Raw genomic sequence first — 26,864 nt, forward strand, 5'->3', positions numbered from 1 at the left:
CCCTTGGCCGGTTAACAGTCCTTTAAATTCTCAGATGAGGTCTATTTAAATCATGCAATGCAAGACACCTTTTCCTTTCCCCACTTGAATGTTTAAGTGATGTCAGAATTACATGGTATTAAACAGCTCACCTTGACTGCCGTTTGGCTACCGTGTTAAAGTCCAGTGCACCCCCACTTTTAATATTGGCATTGTTGATCCAAAAGTTTTTAGGGAACGCTAAAACGAACTGAAGGAGTTAAAGGAGCTAAACCATGAATTTAACCTTTTTTCTACTTTTCCTGCTTTTTTGCCTTCTACACTCAAACGTTTTTTCTTTTTTTTCTCCTTCTCCTTAACACTTATTGCCCGGCTACACGAGCATGGATCTTTTCTAAAGGCAATTTTTTTGTACGTTTGGTGCTTTCAGCCACACGCAAACAGAGATTTCGGCCGCTAAAACAGATCTTTATGTAAATGGATAAATAACTGAAGGTTTAACAAAATATCTGATTCAGTGGATCTGTGTAGACATGAAATATGGAGCTGTTGAAATGATGTGCGTGTGGCCGTGTGCGTGGTGCTCCATGCATGTGAGAGAGAGAGAGTGAGTCACAACATGTGTGCATGGTGCTCCATGCATGTGAGAGTCACAACACACACACACACACACACACCCAAGCAGTCCACGCACCGTTTGTTTACTGTTTGCACCGTTTGTTTACCGTTTGCTCAGCTTATTCTTCTATGGTATTACATATCGCTTACCGCCATGGCGCCATCTACTTGCCTGGCATACTCGTTGGAGCTGATCATGTGGAGCTTGATATCTATTGTCGCGTGGACCTGGATTATTTTCTATACAGATATAAAAAAAGATCCATACTCGTGTTGCCGGGGGCTTCAGTCTTTCACCTTCATTTCAGTATTTTTTTTTCTGAATGGGCGTGTCTGAACAGTTCTCCCCATGCTTATGTAAGCAGAGATGCTGGGTGGCCTGCGTCCTGCGTTCATGCATTCATGTTAGCGTTACTGGGTTCATAGGACGCAGTTGCCAAATTGCCAACAGATTCCATGTTAAAAAAAATCACAGTATAAAAGAAACATTTAAAAAATCCACGGACACCACCATTGTTCATTGACCTTATATTCACACTGCGGCCATCTTGGATCACATGACCACATAAGTTGGCAGCCTGCATTACAAACCATTGTAAACAATGGAGCGATGGTCCCAAAATATGAGTTCAACTTCTGTTCAACCATTTTTCTTTTTTTTATCAAATTGACAAATGGGCAGATGACAACATCAACATTCCCAAAAGGATTAAAATTGAAGGGTTACAGTAACTGGATTGATTACATCGACAGTAACGATATTCAAGGTAAGTTAGGTTGCAACTTGCAACCTTACTGTGTACAAAGACTTGCTATCTGTGCAGTGCTTGCTCCGCCATCATATTAACTATTTGTTGTTAGATTGTAACTGATTTATGCAAAAATTGCTTTTAGCCCGGGGAGAAAACAAGCAGCTCTTCCCTCCACTCCAGTGCAGCGTCAACTCTTCCTCACACACGTGTTAACATTAACAAAAAGCCGAAAACAACAAGAACAAGCATGAAGCCATTCAGAATGGTCACCTATAATAATAAAAAACGAAAGAAAAGGCAGCATTGACTTATTAAGATAATGAAATTATTATGAATGGCTAACGGTAGCTGCAGGCTACCTCACTACCTCAGATAGCCTACTCCTATCCTTCCTCCTCAAAACCTCTGGAATAAAACGGGACCATTGTTTAGGCTTTTACCTGTATAAAACATAATATGGGCCAATATTTACATAATACATATTTTTTTATTATGCATGGTGTAGCCCCTTTAATGTTGCTAGAGCAGTGTGCGCTGCTCTGTCTAGGGCCAGACTTACAATGGCTACAGTTACAATATTTATTCATTCAGAACGAACTCATTCCGAATCGAGATTCATACCCAAACTGTTTAAATGGAACCTGAATAAATGTCTATTCTGATTCAAACGGTATATACCACCCCTCCAAACCCAAATGAAAAATGTATTCAGAATTAATTCTGAATTCTGAGGTGTATGACATGAGCATTTTTATTCTGAATGAGTCATTCTGAATAAAAGTGGAATATACCTGCCCATGTAAACACAGCCATTGTTAACACAGCAATATTGGGTGATGGCAGGTGTTTGCCATACTACACCAGAACAGGCCAAATTTGTTTGGTTCGGCTGGCCCACAACTACAATATGAGGTGTGCAGAATCATAACATGCCAATTTCTAGGACGTACAAACACCCCTGGACTTTCTTTCTAGTGACCATTCATAAACACAACTCAACGCTAGACAACCTCCATATGTCAGTCACAAATTTCCCACAGCATGTCGCAGTCGCAATATGCAGGTATTAATTCAACCATTGGTTCCAGCAGTGCTGGTATTACACACTGCTTGAGCAAGTCTCCACTCGCCATCAGCGGGAGCCATGTGGGCAGGGTCTGGCTATCAAACATAAGTATGAAATGCAATTTGTCTGACATTTTCTGTGTCGGGGAGTCCTCCCAAACATTTACATAATGAATACATGTTCCGCAAGAGAAGCATTTCCGGACCTGGAGGTCTAGATTAAAAAGAGCAAGGGAAATACAAAACAAATAGCTCTGTTTGGGACTATTGCACGAAGGAGAACAATGTCAAAGATGTAGGTAAGCTTAGCTAAATGCTTCTCCAATACAACAGAAGCATGAGCAACATGATAAATCACTTAGACCAAGCGTTCCATGACAGATGGAGACAAAGAAGAATTCAGCAGCAAACCTTACGATCAACCGACTAACTTACAAGCAGCCAGGCTGGGCCTGCATTTGAGATGCACGTACAGGAGCCAAAATACATTTCATTCATTCTGTGTACAAGCATTTTTTTATTTATTTTTTTCATTTTAGTGATATAGGTCTTCATAACTTTATAAGCCTTAGGCTACAAAAGGAAAGTTATTATGGATGAAGACGTCGGCAACCATTTGCAAAACTATCCGTTGCTGAAAATGTGCGCGCGGCCACTCCAGACCCAGTGTACATAACTTAGCTAATTTACCTAGGTTTTCCAATTATATAAAAAGTTTCCAGACCTTGCATTTGCAAGTCAAATCCAATGAAATATCAAGCCTAAGAAGATAGTATGGGAAGGACAGTGGCAGAATGTTCTTGGCTATACTGTATAGGAGTAGAGCCAATTACCCGGACCGACCAGTTTGAACATTCACCAGTTTCATTGGCGTAACGACTAACATTTCTCCTTAACTATTTAAATGGATCACCAAATGACTGCTGAGACGTTATCCATCTAGAACAACCATGGATAATTGGATATAGCTTCCGCAATGTAACTTAGTAACAATACTTTTGCAATAACTTCATGCCACAGAGGTCATTCATTTATGAACTCCAATGTAATATTTACATTTTAAGATAACCAACAATGTTTAAAGACCCACTCCAGAACAGAACAAGCAGCATTTTAGATCATCTACACCTGCTATTGTGTAGCGTCTGTCCTACCTTTTTATCTAGCTGTATCGTGTCGGACTGAAAATGTACAGCCCTAGACAGCCCTATTGTTCCGGAAAATGGGTCTTAGGACTTCTCCAGCTGCCTCTGAGCTCTTTAATGAGTCATAATCTCCTGTCACAAATCTAAATCGTCTCCCATCCAGAAGGTCATCTCACTGCCTGGTCAGACACACCCCCACACGCACAGAAAGGCAGCGACGCATGCAGAGTGAGGCCAGGGCTCATGCTCCATCTACATGTATGGCTAACCATAGACATTCGGTGGCTGTGATCCCTAATCTATGAGGTCACTCTATTCTGTTTAACAAATTAGTAGTAGGGCCATGGTCTATGTGACAACAACATCGATTAGACCAATTGGAACATGCATGGCTTTCTGTCATGAATAGTGCCAAGATTTAACCAAACACTGTCCTCAGTGAAATTTCCATACTGGCAAATTACCGACGGCAGCCATTTTCTATGCCAATTGTCTGTGTTTTAGTTAGTGAGGGTAATGTGATTAGCACAGGGCAATCATGCCATTATAATGAGACAGGAAAAAATAGAAAGCACAATGTGGCCAGCATCATGGTCCTTGCAGCAAGGGAAAGCCTGCTCACATTCCTGCCGAGAGGTGTGGAATCCCACCACAGCATCAATCCTTGACATTTGGAGAATAACATGGCCTTCTGACAGCACGTCAGGGGATGCCTGTTGCCATACCAACAAATCATCTCAAGGGTAGCAACGGGTGCTCATGCAGGGCTTGTTTGTGTCTCGAGGAGATCAGAGAAGAGCAGTGGTGCTCCTCTTTAAACATTTACACAGACAGACAGAAGGAACATGTATAAGCAGATATAAGCGCTAAAAGGTGACGGGTTTAGATTGCTACCTATGGCACAGATCTAGGAACAATTTAAGTTACCTTCATTTCAACATTTACCTGAGGTATAAAATATAGCCAGCAATCATCAATCAAATGTAGTAGTGGCCAAACCCATTCCCTCTGTTTTATGGTCCCAATCAAAACAGAGCTGCCTCGGGCGATGTTGTGAGTGGGAGCCACACGTTTCATGTTTTTTAATAATCAACCGAAGCAGCTTTAAAAAGAAAAAGACCCTACATCCTCCAATGAGAAATCAGCACAGTGGCAAAGGAATGGAAAACACACAGCAAGCGCGCGCGCGCGCACACACACACACGTGTGTGTGTGTGTGTGTGTGTGTGTGTGTGTGTGTGTGTGTGTGTGTGTGTGTGTGTGTGTGTGTGTGTGTGTGTGTGTGTGTGTGTGTGTGTGTGTGTGTGTGTGTGTGTGTGTGTGTGTGCGTGTGCGTGTGTCAGGCCAGCACTTTCCAGACCACTGTGCCACATAAAAACAATAAATCTTTCTGGATCAGGAAAGGTGGGTAATAAAGGTACCGGAGCAAAAACAACAGCTCCAATAACAACAACAGCCTTTACATTAGCATGTTTTGGCACAGAGCTGTGTTTTCCCATCTGTAACTATGGTCTAGCTGTAGCTACACAGAGGAACTGTAAACACTACGGACAATGGAAATCCTATTCCTACCTGTTGCTAGTGTCAGCGGATGGCCTTGCAGCAGCCTCTAGAAGAGCTGTCAGTCTGTCAGAGACACTGACTGTGCTACCTAGCTTGGTCCTTTGCTTTATTGCATTGCTGTGGCAACAACAGTAAACAAGCACAACGCCAGCATAGGCAGGATTCGCCAAACAACACATTAAAGACGGTACAGAAGGTGCCCATGGCTACCGATTAGATGTGCCTACTGCCTATTCAACTAATGCTCCAAATGATGAAAAGGAAGTGGCACAGGTTAATTCCAGGGCATCACTTTAAAGCCAGTCTCAAACAAACAAAATTTGTTGGAGGTCAGGGTGCTTCACTATCCAGTACACAATAAAACCAAGCTTGTGCTCCTTTCTCCCTGCAGCCACACACATCGGGCACAGGGATGGGACGATATGAAAATTTCATATCACGATTGTGACAAAAGAAATCAAGATTTACGATATTATCATGATAATCAAAATCCATTATCCTAGGGCGGAGCCTTTACCAAAAAATAGCAGATCTACAAGCTTACAAGTTACAACGCGTCACATTGGGACGCGTTGTGAGCTTGTAGATGGCTATTTTTGGGCAAAGACATCTGATAGAGAGTGAAAAAAAAGACTATAATTGGTAAAAGGTACTTATAATATACGTACTTGATACAGAGGGTTTAAGACAGTGGTACCGGTCTGGATATGCAGCTCTGCAAATAAAGGGTGAATTGATCTCAGTGCATGACGGAGGACGATATCACGATAAATGAAATCTCCACGATACGATTATCGTGAGTGTTTTTTATCACGATAAACGATAATATCACGTATCGTCCCATCCCTAATCGGGCATACAACTTTTTTTAAAGGACAAATCTGTTGCCGTGGAACTGGACCTCTTTGACCCCACCTTTCAACAACGAGGCACCCCGCTGTCGGCCAAAGCACTACAACATAGAACCCCACCCCCTGCCAGTCCTCCAGATCCTCATGTTACCGGACAGTGAGCTCACCTTTCACAGTTACGGTAACCAAGGCTGAGGACTTCCCTTCCTGCCTCACTCTCCTTTTTTATGCTGCACATACAGAGAGGGGTACCAGCCTGTTAAGTGTGAAATGTCACACACCCATCCGGCTATATTTATGTGTACTACTCTCAACACCAGACCAACTGTTCAAGTGAACAAACGATGTTAAGACAATGCTGACAACGATCTTGGAAGAGTTTATAGACAGATTATGAACCTATACTGAATGCAGCAAATGGGATAACAAAGAAAAATAGCGATCTTGGATATCTAGTCATGAGTTCAGAGCTGACTGCTTGGATCCAAGGCTTCAAACCAGATCAGACAAATCTAGATCTTTAAAATGGCTCAAATGACTCCCTCCCAATAAAAATGCAACATGCTATGCTGCTAATGAAGCCTCTGGTGTAGATCTTGTCAGTTTTACAGCCCTTTGACAAACATTGTTATGCCATTACTGTGCTGATATTACAAAAATGTGGAACTCCCCACAATAGAAACTTATTTACAGCATTCAACAAAGGGTGCAGTAGAGCAAAGGCAGGGACATACATGAACTGAAATGTAATGCAATTTACAGAGAGTGGATAAACACAGGCAATGTGACTGTGACATGTGGTATGGCATCCCATGAATGAGGGCCTCCCATTCCATGGGCCTGCCCTCGGGCTGTACTGTATTTGCACTGAGTTACGCTAGGCTATTTCTGGGCCCCAGCATCATGTGACAATTAGCATTCATATAAAGAGGTCAACCTTATACATGACCTACTTATTTAATAAAATGCAACTAGGAACAAACACTGGGTGTTGTGCTCTAATGGTACTCAATTAAGACACTAATGTACAAAGCTTAAAGGGCAAGACAACTTGGTAGGTTTGGGTTGTGTTACACAACCCAAACTTGTGAAGTTACCTTGCCATGATGCAACTCCAAAGGTGCACAAGAAATGAAAAGTAATTGCTCCATTGAATAGAATCAACCAAGATGTGCTCCTCATTGACTTACATTGGGTGCGTTTATATGCACAGATGTATTCCACTTATATTCGGAATGACTGCTCATTCAGAATAGAAATGCTCATATAAACGTTTAGGAATGGCCATTCCGGTCTGACCAGAATGAATTTTTATTCTGGTCTGAAGAGGTGGTTTATGCCGTTTCAATCGGGATACATTTGTCATATAAACGCTCCATTCGGAATGAACTGCTGTCTGAACTGCCCCCCCCCCCTTCTCCAACCTGAAGTAGGCCTACTTTGCGCATGCCCAAAGTTCTATTCCGAATGAATCCTTTGGTCATGTAAACGACAGTGGAATGAGGGATACTTGTATTCAGGTCCCATGTAAACGTTTGGGTATGAAGCTCTATTCGGAATAAGTTCATTCTGAATGCCATTCTGAATGTGCATATAAACGCACCCATTGCGCGGCAAAACCACTCTGCAGGCTCTTTTTCAGCAGGTAAAAGAATACAAACAAAGCAGATTCTGACAGTATAGAACAACCAAAAAATATATTCATGAGCGGTATACCATGAAAAAAATATCTAATTTAAAAATGTACTTTTACCCAATATTTTAGATCAATCTCTCTCTCTGAGCCTCTTCACTTAACTCAATAAGGAGCATAATTTAAATGATCAATTTCAAGTCAAAAAAAGAAAAGGAAATGTTGATACATCATGGCAAGGTTGGGTTGGCAGTCAACCCAAACCTCTACCAACATAGTCTTCCCCTTTAAACTGGCATACTACTGTACACAAATTAGGAATTGGTATCTCATCATGAAGGATAATCTACAAATGATTAAAGTATCCTTCATGCTCATCTTGTACTACACAATGCATGTGGGAGGAAAATTAGGTCACCTTGCAGTGACTCATAAGGAGGAATGTACAATTAGCTTACCTGTTACACCAGTTACTCATTGACTCATCCAACAATTATAGGTGTGTACAGAGCTAAGGTATTCATTCACATTGGTTAACCATTGATAATGATTACTCGGGGGATCAGAAAAAAACTGAAAGCCATGAGAACTAGTTACTACTGTCTGTCTGTCTGTCTGTCTGTCTGTCTGTGTCTGTCCCATCTACTCTTGTCAATTTCCTTCCAAAACGCGTTTCCTCAATTGTAGTCCAACTAACCCACATACATGGCTAATGGTTTTGATCCTCTCTGTTTTGGGAAACCAGGGAGAGGACTAAATTACACAGGCATATAACTCCAGCGTTAGCCAAATCTTTCTGGAAGGCTGAATAACTTATTCTGGCAAGAACAGTCTAGTTAGGCTTGCAATAACAAGCCAATGGTTGAATTAGTCCATAGTAGTGATACAACTTAACCAACTTCAACAATCTTAGACAAACTACCAGACAGATACCCGGTCCTTCTGCTAAAATGACCATCGTCACAATGACAATACTAAAATGACTTGGAAAAAGAATGGCCAACCATGCGCTGGGTCAGATTTTCATAAAGGGCGGAAGGCTTTAAAAGGCTAACGCTAACCCTTCACAAACGAGAGTATGGTATTGCCCTAATTGCTGAGCACCAAAATTGATCTAACAATGGTGACAATTATATGCATTTCACTGATTCACTAGTACTGTCGGCAGGGAAGAGGTATACAAATATAATCTAACTTATCCTCCGCCCAAGACCTCAATGTCTAAGGTTAGTTTGCTGCTGTTACCAAGCATGATTCTAACTGTACAGCAAGTGTGGGCTGTAATTTAGCAATAACGCAGAAAACATTGGAATATATCAAATGTGAAATGTGCAGTGGTTCTTCAAAATTGCCAAAACGTACTTGGGAATATGACAAAGTGCTGTCAATAACGGCCAGTCGCCTTTTAAAAAGGTTCCCAGGAAATACCCCGAGCCTTGTCAGCAGGCTAAAGTAGCTAGCGAAGTTAGCCGGCTAGCTTAAACAGCTATCTCCACTCCACTTTAAAACCCGTTTACTTTCTCGCTACCTTCAAATCACAAAGTTCTGACCAAAAGCAAGGGTCTTGGCAGCTCGTCCGTTTACAGCCTACCCAGGCAAAACGCAAAATGTTATTAAATTGGGCGATACTTGTCTTAGCTACACCTGCTAGCTTACTTCCTAGCTAACTTCTCTTGTGTTGTGCTCGGCGTGGCTAACCTCGTTCAGTGGTGGAGAAAAACTCGAATCTAAAAGTATCAATACCGCAACGTAGAAGTACTCTGCAACAATTGTAAAAGTCCGGAATTCAAAATGTACTTGAGTAAAAGTATGCAAGTGTTGGCATCAAAATGTGTTAATTAAAGTGCCAAAAGTAAAAGTACAAAATGTTGGAAAATAGCAGATCTACAGGCTCACAACGCGTTGCAGAGCTTTTTTCAAATAGCATAGGTATAAAAAAATATTTCTAAAAAAGTGGTTAATGTATGTTTGATAACAAAACACATCTGATCTGTTAACTAGTAACTAACGTTTCCAAATAAATGTAGTGGAGTTAAAGTACAATATTTGGATCCGAGATCTAGTGCAGTAAAAGGTAGGCTCTATTTGAAATTGGAAATACTCAAGTACAAATACCTTAAAAAGTGTACTCAAGTACATTACACTGTAGTTACTTCACACCACTGACCTCGTTAGCAGCCCGTTCGCTAACTTTTAACGCTACGCCGTATCTAACGGTAGCTTCGGCGTAGTGACACACTTATCAAGAAACGGAACCAAAACATGAAAGCCGTCGGTTGGCCGGGGTCCTCGGTACTCACATAGAGCAGGCTGAACATTGAAATCCCCTTGCTATCCCGGAGAAAGTGGAGGGAGAAGGCAGAAAGTAACTGCTGTCTGTCAGTAAGGTCGCCTTTTTTTGCTCTTGTTCTTCTTCAATGTGGCAGCGGCTTGAAATCTGGCCGTTGGGTTTTGGAGTTGAGCTGCCGGGAGGAGGAGCGTCGTCTCCTCGCTCCGTCCGTCTGTCTCCATGCCATCGCGCGGCGGGACGGTCGCGCTGCGATTGGCTAGTTCAGTGGTTCTCAAAGAAGTGGGTTCCACATCTAGGTTCCTTTATACAAGTCTGTAACTATTCAACGCGTCCATTTGGTTCCATTTGTACACAGTCTGTCAGAGTTATAAGGGGAGACCTCCTTGAAATCTGAAAGTTTGAGGAAAAACTGGGCTAGTTCACTGTTTCCCAAGTAAGTAAGCAGTGATGATGAGATACTTCAATGGTTTCCAGTGTAAATAAGCCAAGTGCTTTTCTAGGGTCTCCTTTTAGTTGACCTTGTACCAGTGAACTGTACCGTCATGAAACTACCCTTTCCTATGCAAACTTCTAATAAAGTCTTCAATCAATCAGTTTTGTTTTCCTACATTTTGCTTAAAACATCCCCAAAAAAGCATAATTCTTCATGATTTAAAAACAAAATTCAGTTATTTTCCAGTAATTTCATGAAGAAATAAAAGAAAAATCGTATAAATTCCATGAATTAGAAAACAATTGCTAAAGATGTAGTGAAAATAGATGATCTGTCTAGTCCGAATAGCATTGTGAGCTTGTAGATCTGCTATGTTCACTATGGGACTCCCCTTCAAAGTCAAGCGTCTAATTTCTCTTTTGAGTCACGGCCCACGGGCTAAAAAGTTTGGGAACCACTGCTAGTTGGTTGCCAAGGAGGAGACTACAAACATGTATTCAAACTACCCCGTGGGCAGGACTCGCAGAAGCCAACTAATAGGCTACATTCGGTTTGTTTTCCTGCACAATATTGTTCTTTCTCCCTGATATAGTTGAAAAGATATTTATTATTAGATTTGTTAAATGTCGACAACAACGCAACCAACTATCGAATCACAACATGACCATCCCTCCGGGCGATGGGACTTTGACTCTACCAGGGAGGAGTCTCCGCGGTCTATGGGTCTATTTTGCTCGAGCGTCATTGCAACGCAGGGAGCGTGATGGTGACACGCGGGTCATCGCAATGACGACAGTCTTGAAAAGTGACCACGATTTGTTGTGCAACAAAACATGAGAGATTCACCTTAAAGGACGACTTCACCACTTTTCAACTTATATTCACATAGCCTAATTGGTCCTCACTTATGTTATGTTCATGATAAAATAGCACTCCCCCCCCCCCCCCCTTCTGTGTCTCATAGCATAGGAGGGCTGCTGTGGGATGCTCAAAAACCTGTCTGCCAGTGACATCATCAATGGAGAATCCAAGCAAATAGAAACTGCAGGCTTTTCTATTCCTGAGAAGTTGCAATGTTATAATGGAAGCCTTTGTTCTCGTGATAATAGCAATATATATATTTGTAATCAAGATTTTTAAAAAAATACCTAACGGTGATGTCACTGGCAGACAGGTTTTTGAACTACCCACAGCTCTCCTAAGAGACACAGACCGAGTAGATTTTTTTTTTTTTTGCTATTTTATCTTGAACATTGAGGAGTGAGGGTGTTTCTGAATGGTCTAACCCCGGAGGGGGCAGACCTCCATTCAGAAACACCCCCACTTAGAAACATCCCAATTCAGAAATACCCCCACTGAGGTTAGGGTTAGGGTAGTCTGGGATCACTTCACTTTTCGGGTTTGTAACCGGTCTGGAGCGGAAACCACAAAACGTCATGTTGTAGTACTCAAAGGACTACAATTTGGCCGGAACTATCCACCGGAAACAGTTTTAACCCAAAATAATTCCCCTGCGCTCAAGGACATACTTTTAGGGCCTACCTAATAAACTCCTCGATGCGGAGTAGTTTTGCTTTTGAAAAATTAGTTTGGTATATGCATGTTTTAGTCCAACTTTTAGCGACCGGCGAGACCACACTAGGCTACTCGAGCATTTTAATAGGGATTGGGGAAACAAACGGTGGGAACCAAATCAAAGCGACGCAGCTTCTTCTAGTGGTTTCCGCGCTTTAGGCGCGGAAACCACTGGAGACCCTGTTGTGAACGAACACCAGGCTTTCTCTCTGAAAGCCTGGTAGGCGAGGTTAGGGTTAGGGTAATTAGTCGGCTAAATCTCGGCTAGATCTAAACTATACTTAAAGGGGAAGACCACCCATTTTCAATATTGAACTGTGTCATTAATATACCTTAGAGGAGTTGTGTGGAAATAGAAAAAAAGTTCCCCCCCTTCTGTGTTCCCTAGAACTGGAGGATTGAGTTTTGGGTTTGTATTGTAAATTACAACTTGATGACATCACACATTGTACTTTACAACACAGAAGGGGGGGGACTTTTTTTCTATTTCCACACAACTCCTCTAAGGTATATTAATGACATATTTCAATATTGAAAATGGGTGGTCTTCCCCTTTAATAATGATCAACGGATATTATAATTATGTTAGTCCAATATTAGGAGATCAGTTATAAGCACCTTACTGTTGTTTTTTTAATAAATAGTTGTCGAATTATGGAATAAATTGCAAAGTATATTTTCGGTGTGAATATAACCGGATTCTAGCTGGTTGAAATGATGGCTAAAAAATAACTAGTCGTGTAATATCCGACTATTGCTCAGTGGGAGGTTAGGTTTAGGTAACCGCCCCCCGGACTAATTATGAAGTACTTGAAAAGTGGTGAAGTCTTCCTTTAATGGAAGTGGCACTTAGGCCTATCAATAATTACTTTACACTAGATTGTGTTGTGCATGACCAATTTTGTGTCCTGAGACTCCTGACTCATCCATAGATCATTTTTCATCACCTACAGAAAGAAAAAAAATTTATGAGACAGACTGCTGGCCTCAACATTCACATGATGTGATCTGTTCGATATGATAATATTGAAGCAGCCCATGTGAAGAGTTCTTACCTTTGTTTAGTTGGAGATGACATTAGATCAGGGGTTTTCAAACTTCTTTGACTCAGGGCACCCCTGTAAACATTTTCCATCCATGGCACTGCTGAATTACGCTGTTAATTTTTTAGAATCTTATATCATATTATGCTAGGTAAATGTGCACATCTTTCCACCTGAGATACAGTAGGCTATACGGAGAAATATCCGTTTCCATCAGAACTGACTGAAAATAACTTTATACTTGACTTGAACCCCAGCATGATATTGATGAAGTGATATTGATGAATTCCAAATATTATCAAATAGGTCTATTTATGCAGCACCCTTGGACTGGCATCACGGAACCCACTTTAGTGGGGAAACCCTGCATTAGATGATGCATAAGCTAACAGATATTAACAAGGCTTTATTAAGAGTAGTAAATTATACAAATCATGTAGGCCTACCTGTCACCTATCTCCCTCTAGTGTCCGTTGTGTTACTTGCACGCTGCAAAAATTGACTGTGAATCTCAAATCTGCCATAACACTTTTCCAAATATTAGGCTGAATGTGCTTCCAATATTTGAAACAACACCACCAATATACTTCATGAGGCTCCAGAGGGGTGTGGGTGTGTGTGTGTGTGTGTGCGTGCGTGCGTGCGTGCGTGCGTGCGTGCGGTGGAGGTGCAGACAAATAACTGGCTACAAAAAGCCAAGTAATGCGGTTGAGGGGACCCTGCAGTGCAAACCAGCTGAACCATTTTGACCACCCAAACCCCATGGGCCAGCGGGGCAGCCTGGGTCCCCACTTAATCACACTGACAAACATTGCATGGATGATGGACGCGGATGCCATCACCTATACCTGCTCTAGAAAGTCTTCACATTGTTCTGTTCTGTTCTGTTCTGTTCTTTGGGATTATACTCCTGCTTAAACTCATGGCACTGTCTGTTCTTTTGGATTACTACACCGGCTTTGAGTCTAGCATATGACATACAGTACGTAGGTGACAGTGGTTCAGGTCTCAGGAGGTAGAGTGGCACCAGTTCTTCACTGGCTTCATAAGCAAAATACTACCGCTAACTGCCCCGATGGGGGTGGTATCTTGCATGGATGCCTGCACCATCAGTGTGTTGAATGTGTGTGTGAATGTAACACAAATGGTAAAGCACTTTGGATAACAGCGTTATAGAAATACAGACAATCTTCTTAATTAATATTCACTCATATATTCATTGTTGATAGTTCATTCATTCATATACACGTAGGCTATTCACGGTTGATAGACTGTACGTACGTATTACCCAGATATTCACTGTTGAAGCCTGTTGACACTGTACAGTGTGTACAGTGTCAACAGGCTTCACCAGTACATTCACACTGTTGAGAGTCCATCAATTCATATATTCATTTGTATATTCATTGGTGATGTATTTATGCTAATGTTAAACTGCGCAGAAGTCTTGTTTAATTCTAACTATTATTTCATTTTATCTTGGCTTTTGACTCTTTCTGTTACCTGTGTTCCAACTGCTGTTGCCACTGTGACACCTACAACTGCCAATCAATAAAGGTATCTTATATTACAGTATCTTATCTTATCTCATCTCATATATCATATAAGTTAAGAAGCACACAAAGGGAATATAAGAATAAAGATCAGAGACAGATGTACAAGAATGTATTTATTGATGTGGTATCAATACAATCAAGTACTGTAGATTTTGTATAAGCAGACAAAACATTTTCAATTAAAAAGAGTGCATTTAATACCCAAATTCCATTGCATAGAGTGCACGCAATAGCCATGTATAAGACAAAAACCTATAAGTTGATACATTGTACATTACACCAAAAAATAAAGGTCCACAAATAATCCTTCACAAACAATGCTAGAATGCTAACTACGTAACTGTAAATGCTCTTAACTCAGCAATGGTGTTAAATATCATTTATACGTTCTAGGCTTCGGTGGTCGGTTTTGGCATTCCTATTAAATTATCACAAATGTATAAATACTTCATTAATTTCATGTGCAAATGGGAATGGCCGTTTGTATTTATCAAAAACTAAAACAAACAAATATCCCTTAAGAACCGAAGCAAGATTTTTTTTAATATATATTTTTTTCTTCTTTTTTGTCCAGAAAAATAGAAACAAGTCAAAGCAAATGTGTGATTGAAACAGTACATGGATCTTACTGACACTTGTTAAATGATTTGCACATATGCAAACTCTGCAAGCAAGTGACATTGTCTATAAAACATGAAGGACATAGAGAGTAATAGCCACATGTAACTTAAATCGGCATTTCAAATGTCTAATAGGAGACGACCAAACGATAAAAAACACACAAACAAAAATGCAACATACAGTACACAAGAGAAAGCCTTGAAATGTCTAGTAGACTCACACAAAAAATAAGGACAGAGAAACTGATTTTGGGGTATAGGTTCATGTAATTGTGACAAATAGGGCAAGAGTGAGTGCATTCTTCGCATTACATCAATGCAAAAATACTGGTTATCCAGAGTGAGTCGGGAGGGTGCCATTGGTATAAAAATCTGAGGTTGCTTAATTGCCATTAATGTATATCAATTAAATCTCATACATTCATTCCAATTGAACATATTGCTGATTGGCACAAACTTGGACATTGATGTTCCACCATTAAGGCATAAGGTAGTTCTATATTCAGTGTGAATGAGACCATGCAGGTAGCATTAACTAGGTCTATAGTCAATGTGCACAGACCATGCAGTACCACTTCCACTGGAATCATTTTTGGACAGATGCACATGAAGGTACATAGACAGTATTATGCCTAATTTATGCTCCGTCGTATGTACGACAAGTATAAATCAGTCTTTATGACCCTGCATTTTCAACCTGAAACCCCTTCCATCAGTGTTAATGCTGATCTCTCCCCTAACTTCTCTGACACTGTCTGCAGCCCTTGTCAACAGATCATATCTATGCAACGAATTTGTATGTTTACATACTGTATTTTTTTTTTACTTTTTGTTTTGTTTTGTTTTATAACTTGGTACAGCACAGAATTATTGCACAACAATATGACACTCATACAAAAAAAAAGAAAAAGAAAAAAAAAGAAAGAAAACATAACCTGCTCAGTGTCGGTCAGAATTTCATGTCTAGAATGTCTTCTTGTCCTGTGTAACGCAGTTGTTTCATTATCTTGTTTAAATCATCTACTTATTACATTCACATATCTCACCTATTTCATAACTTTGTGTTAAAGGACAACTTTAGTTTTTTACAACAAGGGTTCATATTTTAGATTGTAATTAAAGAATATAAAAGATGAGTGTTAAAATTATTTCATTTGCTTCTTTCTATTGTTTTAGAGATTCTTATTTCAGTGGTTGGGGGCATGCGTACAAGTGGCTAAATATGTCATTTTACACAGAATAAGCCCATTCCCAAGATACAACGCAATCTTTCATGGTTGGATGTGACTGATGGGAGCAAGAAGTGATACTGTAAATAGCAATAAAGAAACCTCTGGCTTATTGTGTCTAAAAAGACATATTTAGCCACTTGTACGCATGCCCCCATGCGTACACATGCCCCACATTTTAGCTTGGTAAACGCGATAAAACAATAGAACGAAGCAAATGAAAACATTTTAACACTCACTTTTTCTTTTCTCTAATTACAATCTAAAATATGAACCCTTGTTGTAAAAAACCAAAGTTGTCCTTTAACTTAACTTGCGAAGGCACTTTTAGTGTGTTTAATGCAAATCCATGCGTGTTCTTCCTCTAAACCCAAAGTGTGGCCAATACATAATTGAAGTCATGTATGTTGTGCAACATTGACCGGAATGTAGGTGTTCAAGATTTTGGAACAGCTCTCAAGTTTATCATTATCCTTGCTGAACCTTTCACGACCTGAATGCCATGGGTTCAATGTAACATAAATACATACATACACATGGCCTGAATGCCAAGGAGACAATGTGACACAAGCAGAAGAGTGTGTGTGCACGCACGCATGTACGTACGCATGCACGCACGTGCACACACACACGCACGCACGCACACCCACACACACGCACGCACGCGCACAAACACACACGCACATGCGCGCGCACGTGCACACACACACACACACACACACACACACACACACACACACACACACACACACACACACACACACACACACACACACACACACACACACACAGCCTGAATGCGAAGGGAGCAATGTGACTGACACACACAGGCACTCACACACGCACAGTAACAGGTAGAAAAGGATACTTATAGAACATACATACATAAGTACATGAATTCACACAGTATTTATCTCACTCAAATTCCTCACCCAGAAGCAATGAGTAAACCGCTCTCACCTCTGTGCCACGTCCTGTCCCAGAATCCTAGCAGGGGCATGTAAACTGTTATGCAACCTATATTTCACAACCTGGGCCTCAGTCAGTCCCCTGACTTATTCATGGATAAAATTAAGATAAAATCAAAATTCTTACTGCTTAATATGATACTTTGCGACGTTCCAACACTTGACAACTGCAATATTCAAGCAGGGGTGGCTTAAGTTATGTTCGTCCCTCACAATTCTTAAGAGCGGCACTATCTGTGGATATTGAGATAAACTAGGACCAATTGAAAAAGGATGTATAATAACAAGGAGGATTTATTTTCTGCATTTCCCATTTCACTCTAAACCAGCTTGCGGTGTCTTCCTAATTACAGTAGTATGTGGTTAGAGCGGGGCTTTCAATTGACCATATTCACATGCATGGCCATCTTACATCATATTTGAGGTGGGGTTTCCCAGCGCCCCGAGTACGACATGAGCTCAAAATAGCCGGTGTGTGACTATGATTGATGTGTGCCATAACAATACAGACTGTTCACTTGGTATGGTAATGTAAATGGCAGGGTCTCCTTGATTTCTTGGAAGCATAGCCAGTGGTGACATAATGGTTACAGGTCAGGGTTACTGTGACAGGATGGGATTCGCACCATTAATGGTGTGTTTACTATAAGTAGGAAGCAGGCCATCCATCCACTAAAACTCAGGCCAACATTAACCATTTGCAGATATCTGTATTCATTTTCCTATAACTGTACTGTATGAATACATACCTCAATCCATGTTATACTTTAAGTAAAAAACCACAACATAATGCTGCGTGGATGCATTATGTTAGTTGTTGATGGCTTTTACAGGAACTGGACAGAGCAAACCCATTACTCAAATTACTGAATGATGATATGATGAATACATGATGAAAACCAGCACCCAACAGCCACCAATTCCATCAGACGCCTATTCCTGTTTAAATGTCAACATACTGAATGTTGAATTCAATACGGATTAATATAGATTAAAGGTTTGCTTTGCTGTTTTTGCTCTGATGTTTTTGCTCAGTGTATTTCATAATATTGCTCTATTGTTTACATGCCCATATTGGTCTTTTACAATTTAAATAAGGATGTGTGTGTGAGTTCTGTGAGTTTGATGAAGTGACTGCAGCCTGGAGAAGAGATGTACTGTACCTCCCAGGGTGTAGAGATGTCATCCTATTGGTCAGGATATAATGGGCAGGAGGTGCAGTCACATGGGAAGGTTTGTTACTTACACATTGCAAAGTAAGGCACTCAAATATTTGAATCCAATAAACAACAAGGATGACAAGGACAAAATAATAAAAAATAAAATTATGACAATTATAATTATAATAATATAAGCTAAAAACAACAACAAAAAACAACATTTGAAAGACATCGAAACGCAGAAAACAGCATGAAGTATCCTTCCCCTGCCTTTAAACATTTTCCATCTTTCTTTCACAAAGTTTTTTTTCTTCTGTTTTTACTTTTCATTGATGTTATTGAGGATGATGCTGATGAGGATGGTGGCAATAATATGGATAACTTTATGGGTGTTTTGTTGATAATATGGCTGCAGGTATTTCAGGTTTTGGGCCATAATGAGGCGCCAGCGCAGGAACAGGTTTGAATGAGAAGACAGGGTTATGTAGGACAGAGCAGGAACCCTGAAAAGGACGAGTGGATGTACTCGGTGGAATAGAGGCCGTTGGCCTGATCCGAAGGCATCTGGACCCATACTTGGTCACTCTCCTTCAGCTCCAGCACAGCACTACCCGAGGCCTGGTCCATGTAGCCCTTCTTGTACTCGTCATAGGTGTACGTGGCTGGCACATTGTTCTTGTACAGCGCCACCCACAAGCTGGTTCCCTTTACGTGCATGTGGTAGGCAAAGTAGTAGACACCAGACATTGGAGCAGTAAACATGCCAGTGGCTGTGTTGTAGGCATTTTGCCCATTGTACAGGGTCCTGTCAAACTTGATGGGCATGCCAGATGGAGGGAAGGGCGTGGAGAGGATAGCAGTGAAGGCTGGTGCAACTGAGGCAGAGAGTGCACCGTGACTGTATACCGGCCTCTTCCTGTCGCCCGGCACTTCGTCCCCTTCCAGCTGTGAATCAGTTGGCCCTGCCACAACTGTATGGCCATTTCCTGGTGGACCTGGTGGCCCAGGGGGGCCAGGTGTTCCAGGGGTGCCGTTAAGCCCAGAGGTTCCTGGCTTCCCTGGAGGACCCTGTGGACCTGGATGCCCCTTCTCCCCCACCTTACCCAGCCCTGGAAGCCCTGTGATTCCGGGTTCACCCTTAAGACCAGGGACACCCTGTGGCCCCATGGGACCTAGAGGACCCTGGAGGCCAGGGATACCTGACTGGCCCCTGGGCCCAGGAGCCCCCAGAAACCCTGCCTCACCTTTAGACCCTGGTGCACCTGTCAAACCTGGATTACCAGGTAGGCCAACCTGCCCTGCCTCACCTTTGGGGCCAGGTTTTCCAATAGCCCCATTAGGACCAGGGAGACCCTTGTCCCCAGGGAGGCCAGGTTTTCCAGAGAGACCACTGGGGCCTTGATCACCTCTAAGTCCAGGCAGACCCGGAGGCCCCTGTATGCCCAAATCACCTTTCATTCCAGGCATTCCATGTTTTCCTGGGAGCCCCATGGGGCCTTGAAGTCCTGGGGGTCCTGCCTGTCCATCAAGTCCTACTTCTCCCATTGGACCTTCCATTCCTGGTTCTCCTTTGTCCCCAGGAAGCCCGGGTAACCCACCATGGCCCTTGTCTCCCTTTGGTCCCATCAGACCTGGTTTACCATAGCCAGGAGCCCCAGGAAATCCAGGAGATCCCCTGGTCCCCGCCTCACCCTTTGGACCAACTGGACCTGGTCCTCCTGGTAAACCATCTAGCCCAGGCTTCCCCAGCCCAGGCGGGCCTGGCAGACCCTGCAAGCCTGGCCCCCCAGCCTCTCCTGGCTCTCCTGGTCCTCCTGGGAGCCCCTGATCCCCTTTGAGGCCAGGCTGCCCAGCCAATCCGTTTGGTCCTGGTTTGCCAACACCGAGAGGTCCAGGTATTCCTGGACTGCCCTTCAATCCTGCAGGGCCCCTTATACCTGGAAGGCCTGGCTTCCCATTTCCATTCTCGCCCCTGAGCCCACGATCACCCGGAGCACCAGGGCCACCCTTTAACCCTGGTTCTCCACGAGAACCAGGTGGGCCCCTGATGCCAGGGAGCCCAGGTTTCCCATTCAGAGACAGGCCAGCGGGGCCAGGGAGCCCGGGTTGGCCTGGAAGACCTCTGGGGCCTGGTTCACCACGAGGACCAAGTTCGCCATTCATCCCTGGCATCCCCTTTGGCCCCATCTTTCCCGGGAGACCTGAAAGTCCTGGCTTCCCCATTCCTGGAAAACCTGGAGGTCCCTGAGGACCTTGCTGACCGTTGAGACCCGGTTTCCCCAATCCGGGTTTCCCTGGAAGTCCTGCTGGCCCAGGTGGTCCTCTTGGTCCAGGTTTTCCCTGGGGGCCTGGCTCTCCTTTCACATCCATCATGGGTGGCATATCTACAAAGAGACAGGAATCATCTTAGTCCAGAAATACAATGACATTTGTTTAATCTACCGCAAAACATACAGCTAGTTATTTTTTGAAATAACAATAGCCATCTCTATCTAAATAATGGAGGGTTCAGTCTGGTCAAAAGGTGTGTTACTATATAGACTTAAAGGGGCATGTTTCTTGTGAGTGCATCTCTCCACTCCGACATGTCTCCTTTCCGACATGTCTCCATTCCGACACTAACCCTATCTCTAACCCTAACCCTAAACCTTAGGCCCATGGGAGTGTCGCCACTCCGACAAAGTCAATTTCGGAGTGGAGAGAGCCTCCCGTTTCTTGTTATAGGGAACAACAGCTGTTTTGTTCCTGGGTTGAAAAGAAAATCTTGACTCATATGTTTGCTCTGTGTTATATTCTTTGGGTTATAACTCTGTGCTACAAAGAACAGAGATTCCTCTCACATCTCTCTCCTCACACAAAATAATTTATGACATCTTGTGCTTGAAAATAGAGTATAATCCAGGTAGACAGCACTGCAGCGTGGTAATTTGTCAAGGTTGTAATACCGACTTCAAACGGACACTGCTTCACTTGTGTCTCTGCACACAGAGACACACCACTGCGCTTGGCCAAAAAAACTCAACAGATAGAGAACTAGGAACAGTGGTCTGGCAGCTTCTTGTTTGTAAAAGATTGATTCTTTAGTCAGTAAAATGTCACAGGTGTTTTTGTTGAATCTATCATAGTTGGAGTTTGAAGTTACAATGTTTGTATAGGAATGGGCCCTGGATGGCGAGTATCTGATAAAATGAATATCAAATATCTAAATATTGAATCAAGCAAATTAAAATCTGTCCAGGATGTTCACAAAAGCCTGATTAGACAATAAAATGACCAAAAGTTATTTTGAAAGTGGAATATCCCTTTAATGGTGCAACTTTTCAACCACCTTCATCTGACAGACAAAGGAACATAATTATATACAAGAATCATAATGACTATACAGCAGCTGAGAGTCAGACGACGCAAACCAGTTTCATTTTGTCATATCTTGAAACATGTACAGTATGTAACATTATTATAACATTATTAACATAATTAGTTTTAATATATATTTGCGTAATCGTAATGACTTATAATGTTATCAATAGTTTTTGAATTAAATATAATTAAAAATACAGTGTTTTGCTTTAAGTGAGCCTTTCTGTTTTCCAACAGTGAAACTGAAGAGTTGCAATGTTTATTTAGGGGTCTGACTTATAGCTTGGGTGTGTCTGCAAAGTCCAAGTAATGTTTTGTGCTATGAAAGTCAATGGACAGCAAGCCAGCCTGAGTAAACATCCCACATGCAGTAAATTGTCTCCCTATTATTATTCCACCAGAATAGCTGTATAGTATAAATCACCACCATTTTCCAGTAGCACAACAGATATAAAAAGAGATGAAGCGCAAGACAAATGTTTGACCTTTAAAGGAATACATGCAGGGAACTTTGATGTCTACTGACCTCGTTTGGTTTTGTTGTTCCATGACTAAAGAATCATTCTGTATTATATTATGTTCCACTAATAACCAGTGAGAGAGGCTCCCAATCCCACTTAAATGCATTTTTGAATGCTCGAACCACAGCCACGTCACTCTGATTCAGTGTTGTAAAGTAACTAAGTACATTTACTTAAGTAATATACTTAAGTACAATTTTGAGTTATTTGTATTTTACTTGAGTATTTCCAATTTCCAACACTTTTACTTCTACTCCATTACATCTCGGATCCAAATATTGTACTCTTTACTCCACTACATTTATTGAAAAAACTTTAGTTACTAGTTACTTTGCAGATATAAATTATAATAAAATATCCGATCTACAAGCTCACAACGTGTCGCATCGCGACACATTTTGAGCTTGTAGATCTGCTATTTTCAAACATTCTGTACTTTTACTTTTGGTACTTTAAGTACATTTTGATGCCAATACTTTCGTACTTTCACTCAAGTACATTTTGAATTCTGGACTTTTACTTGTAAGGGTGCCCACACACCAAAGTACCTTTGAGAGAGGAATCCGCGTTCCGCCAATGCATTTCAATGAGAGTGAAGCGGTTTCATGCCAGCAGAGGATTTCTGCAAAAAACACTCCCTTCTCATTGAAATGCATTGGCGGAACGCGGATTCCACTCTCATAGGTATTTTGGTGTGAGGGCACCCTAACAGAGTACATCTACATCACAGTATTGATGATACTTTTACTTAAGTAAAGAATGTGAGTACTTTTTCCACCACTGCTCTGATTCAGACATAGGCCAACCATGAATAAACCTGATTCGACCATATAGGCGCAGGAAGACCACGGCCACCTCACTTTAACTCAGACACAACCATAAACAAACTTGATACGCGACCACGTTACTCGTACTCAGACGTAACCATAAGCAAACCCAATATGGTTGTCCAGATAATGTGATGTCCATATATAGGCATTATCATGGATCAGTTGTCCAGTTGATCCAACCGATATGCCCATATATAGGCATGCCAATATACTGTATGGCATATACTGACTAGTAAGACGCCTCAGGGCGAAAAGCAATGTCTTGGCCGTCTGGCCAGTTATGTATATCAGACCAGTTACCCATATATGGAGATCACTGGTACCGATATATGGAGATCCATGTACTGTATAAGGAGATATGCTGTGAGACCCCAAACATGCGTAGCTACTCAGTTATTTGTTATGTGAAAATCCTATGACGTCTATCACATCTGATATTATAAATACAATCCCTTTTATGCCCATACATGGAGATCCCTGTCTGAACCAGCCACACAGATATGGGCTATCTTCCTCCATGAAGTCCCGTTAGATATGGGCTTAATATTGATGACATCAGGGATCTCCAAGTATGGGCATAAAAGAGATTCTGTTAGAGTGGTTCCCATGACATCACAACATACAATTCCAACCAGCCACACAGATATGGGCTGTCTTCCTCCATATATGGGCATTCCCATATGAAGTCCTGATGTCACATGTGATGTCACAGTGATGTGTCAGGGGACAGTGTCAGGCTTAAAAAAATAAAAAAATAAAAAAAGAATATAAACAAAAAATAAAAAATAAACAAAAATAAAAATAAAACAATTCACAGGAGGCAGGCAGTGATCAGTGATCAGTGAGACAGACAGACAGACAGACAGACAGACAGACAGACAGACAGACAGACAGACAGACAGACAGACAGACAGACAGACAGACAGACAGACAGAGATACGGTCAAGCTTCCGTCACAGTTTAGTATCTCCATATATCTCCATATACAGCCTTCATGGGCAAAAAAAGGGACAAGGACTGACAGATACAGAGATCTCCATAAATGGGCATAAAAGGGCAGACAGACGGGCACAATGTCTACTCTGACAAGGCCCTTGACACTATGACTTAGATATATCGGTCGGATCGGCAGTGCAACGTACAGTAGCGGATTTAAGGGCCGCAAACCTCTAGTGACATACAGAAAATATATACACACATATTTTTCTTTTATGTATGTGGGCTGAGACTTAGCGATCTGATTAAACTTTGTACATGATCACTCAATTTGCTTCCCAACTTTCCTTTTTGACATTTTGTGTTATGTCACATGGCTGTAGGGTAGACCTGATCATGATTGCGACACATGCTGTCAGCTATAAAGGCTGGCAGCAGATCCTTTCTTTCTAAGGCTCATGTGAAGCTTCTGTCTTTGAAGCGTAAACAGCGTAGGTGGTACATTTGGTTAAAAACCATGGTATTGTAATAGAAGACTATAACACACATAGCCTATAGGTTCATTTCAGCTTTTCCCTGCTTCAAGCTTGTAATAATGGCCACCAAGTGGATTCACTAGCTGGAGCAAGCAACTGAGGGTTATAGTTGGGGCGAATCTGATACTTCTGTGACCGCGAGAGCAAAGGTCTGTTTCTCAGTGGTTTTGTCAACTATGAAGGTTAAATAACAAATTGAGCTCCCATGTCCCTTGCAAAAATGCAGGCAAAATGTTTGACAGCTTTGCTAATTTTCAGTCTCATTCACTTACTATACACTATACTATAAAGGAAACAATTACTCTCAAAAAACTGCTTTAAGTGGGATGTGAGGGGTCAAACTAGGGTTTTTTAATTATTCTGAATCCATTGCAAGCATTTGTTTTGCACGAAAAACATTCCTTGGGCTAAAAACGGCCAACAAAACTATGGTTTAGTGATGAGTCATCACTTTTCGCAGTCTTTAGGTAGCTTTCAGTGAAGAGTAACTCGTTTGTCCTAGCAAGCTGGTTTAGGGATTCAAACTCGATGCTTTTCAAGAAGCATGGTCAACAGTACACTTAAAACTAGAATAATTTGAGGCATTTGGAAGCCAACTTTGGAAGCCAATGTTAGCCAATTAGGATGGAATATGAAATATCGGACAGATCCGTCTTGATCACATATAGAGATACTGTGTACAATACAATGAATACATTCCGATTTGCATGATTTTTGGAAAGAAGTAACATTAAAATGTTTTTTCCTTGGCATCTAGGGTGTGTGGCATACAAAGATTTACACTGATTGGTGGAGTTATAGGTAAAAACAGAAATCGGCCTGTTATAGCACCACCAGGAGGCTGATTTGAAGTTGCATTTCTTCCTCTGCATAGTGGGAAAGTGTATATGCACAATTTCACCAAAAATTGCTGTATTTATGATTTGAGGCATTTCGTGGATGGAATATCGAAAATCGGACAGATCCATGTCAATCATCAAATGACTGAAAATCTGTAGGAATACTAAGATTGCAAGAGACACTATTCCTCGAAAAATAGGAGAAATGCAGGGGCGGAGCGTCCGGTTAAGCTGGGTAAGCGGCCGCATATAGGCCCGCGAACCGCGGGGGCCCAGCCGTCAGCCTCCGACTGACTGTCAGTCTCAGTCCAAATGACCGTCAATCTGCCTGACCGTCCCCCTCCCTCGCAATTGGGTCCCCTTTCTGTATCGCGCTGCCTCTGTTACACCTATTTCCTGTTTATATTAACCTGGGTAAAATGTCGCACATTGGGAAGTAAAGGGGGACACACACTTTATTGTGAAGGACAACAGGAAGAGCAGACAGATGTCATGGCTTGATTGGCTTCTATTCACAGACATACAATATGTTGTTTACGTTCAGTGTAGTGAGATGTGTAGTGGCTGCAGTGGAACCGCGCACTTTCAAAACCTTTTGTAATTTGTATCAATTAAAATATACCACAGACACTTTCAAACGAGACAGGCAGCAATGCACAACACAATTAAGGCATTAATCATGACGGTGGATATTGAACAATTATGCCAGCAAGGAAACTATACAATGATTATCATCAAGGATACTTTCTGATTCTGGAACTGGAACAACTAATCTGTGAGTATTATTGCCTGAACAGGTCAACTGTTAGGACTTCTCTTCTCTATCGTGCAGCACTGCAGCTGAAAGCCTGTATCAACAGAATAATGTGCGTTTTGGTTGCATAAGATGTGATGCACAATTGCTGTGTGCTTGTGTGCATACTATTGTGGCTATGTGTGCCAGTCAGATAGGTCTGTAGCCTAACTGTTTTGTGTAGCTGTATTCATGTATAAAAATATGTGGCATGAAGGCATAAAGAGCTTGACATAGCGTGGAGGCGGCGGTGGCGGTGGCGGCGGCGGCGGCGACGGGGGCGACGGGGGCTGGGGGGGGGGGTTGGCGTGAGACGGGTAAGGGGGCCCGAGCATTGTGGCTCGCATACCGGCCCGGTTCTGAATTGTTCCGCCACTGGAGAAATGGATTGAATATAGAACCCAAGAGGACGACGCCACCGTCAACATGAATGGACTGGAATATGATGCTTGATAACGTTATATAGAAGTTAGAAACCCATGGACTATGACTGTAACTAAAATGAAAATCTGCAAAAAATCTACCTCATGTTGGGGATAACAAGGCTCATGTGAAATGTGGGGCAGAGG

General features: G+C 41.9%; 2 protein-coding genes across 2 annotated transcripts in view; both read right to left on the minus strand.

Annotated features, from left to right (window-relative positions):
* Positions 1-10,046, minus strand: part of ptp4a2b (protein tyrosine phosphatase 4A2b) — a 36,603-nt gene extending 26,557 nt beyond the window's left edge. Inside the window, exon 1 of the mRNA XM_080734718.1 lies at positions 9,907-10,046. The gene's annotated coding sequence lies outside the window, so the exon portion shown is untranslated. The remainder of the gene's footprint in view (positions 1-9,906) is intronic.
* Positions 10,047-18,960: 8,914 nt separating this feature from the next.
* Positions 18,961-26,864, minus strand: part of col8a2 (collagen, type VIII, alpha 2) — a gene marked incomplete at its 3' end in the record, with an annotated part of 22,107 nt that continues 14,203 nt past the window's right edge. The window contains exon 2 of the mRNA XM_080735042.1: positions 18,961-20,864. Within this exon, the coding sequence (XP_080591168.1) occupies positions 18,961-20,864 (1,904 nt within the window). The remainder of the gene's footprint in view (positions 20,865-26,864) is intronic.

Source organism: Nannobrachium achirus, assembly GCF_963921795.1.
Source record: "Nannobrachium achirus genome assembly, chromosome: 10".
Classification (NCBI taxonomy): domain Eukaryota; kingdom Metazoa; phylum Chordata; class Actinopteri; order Myctophiformes; family Myctophidae; genus Nannobrachium; species Nannobrachium achirus.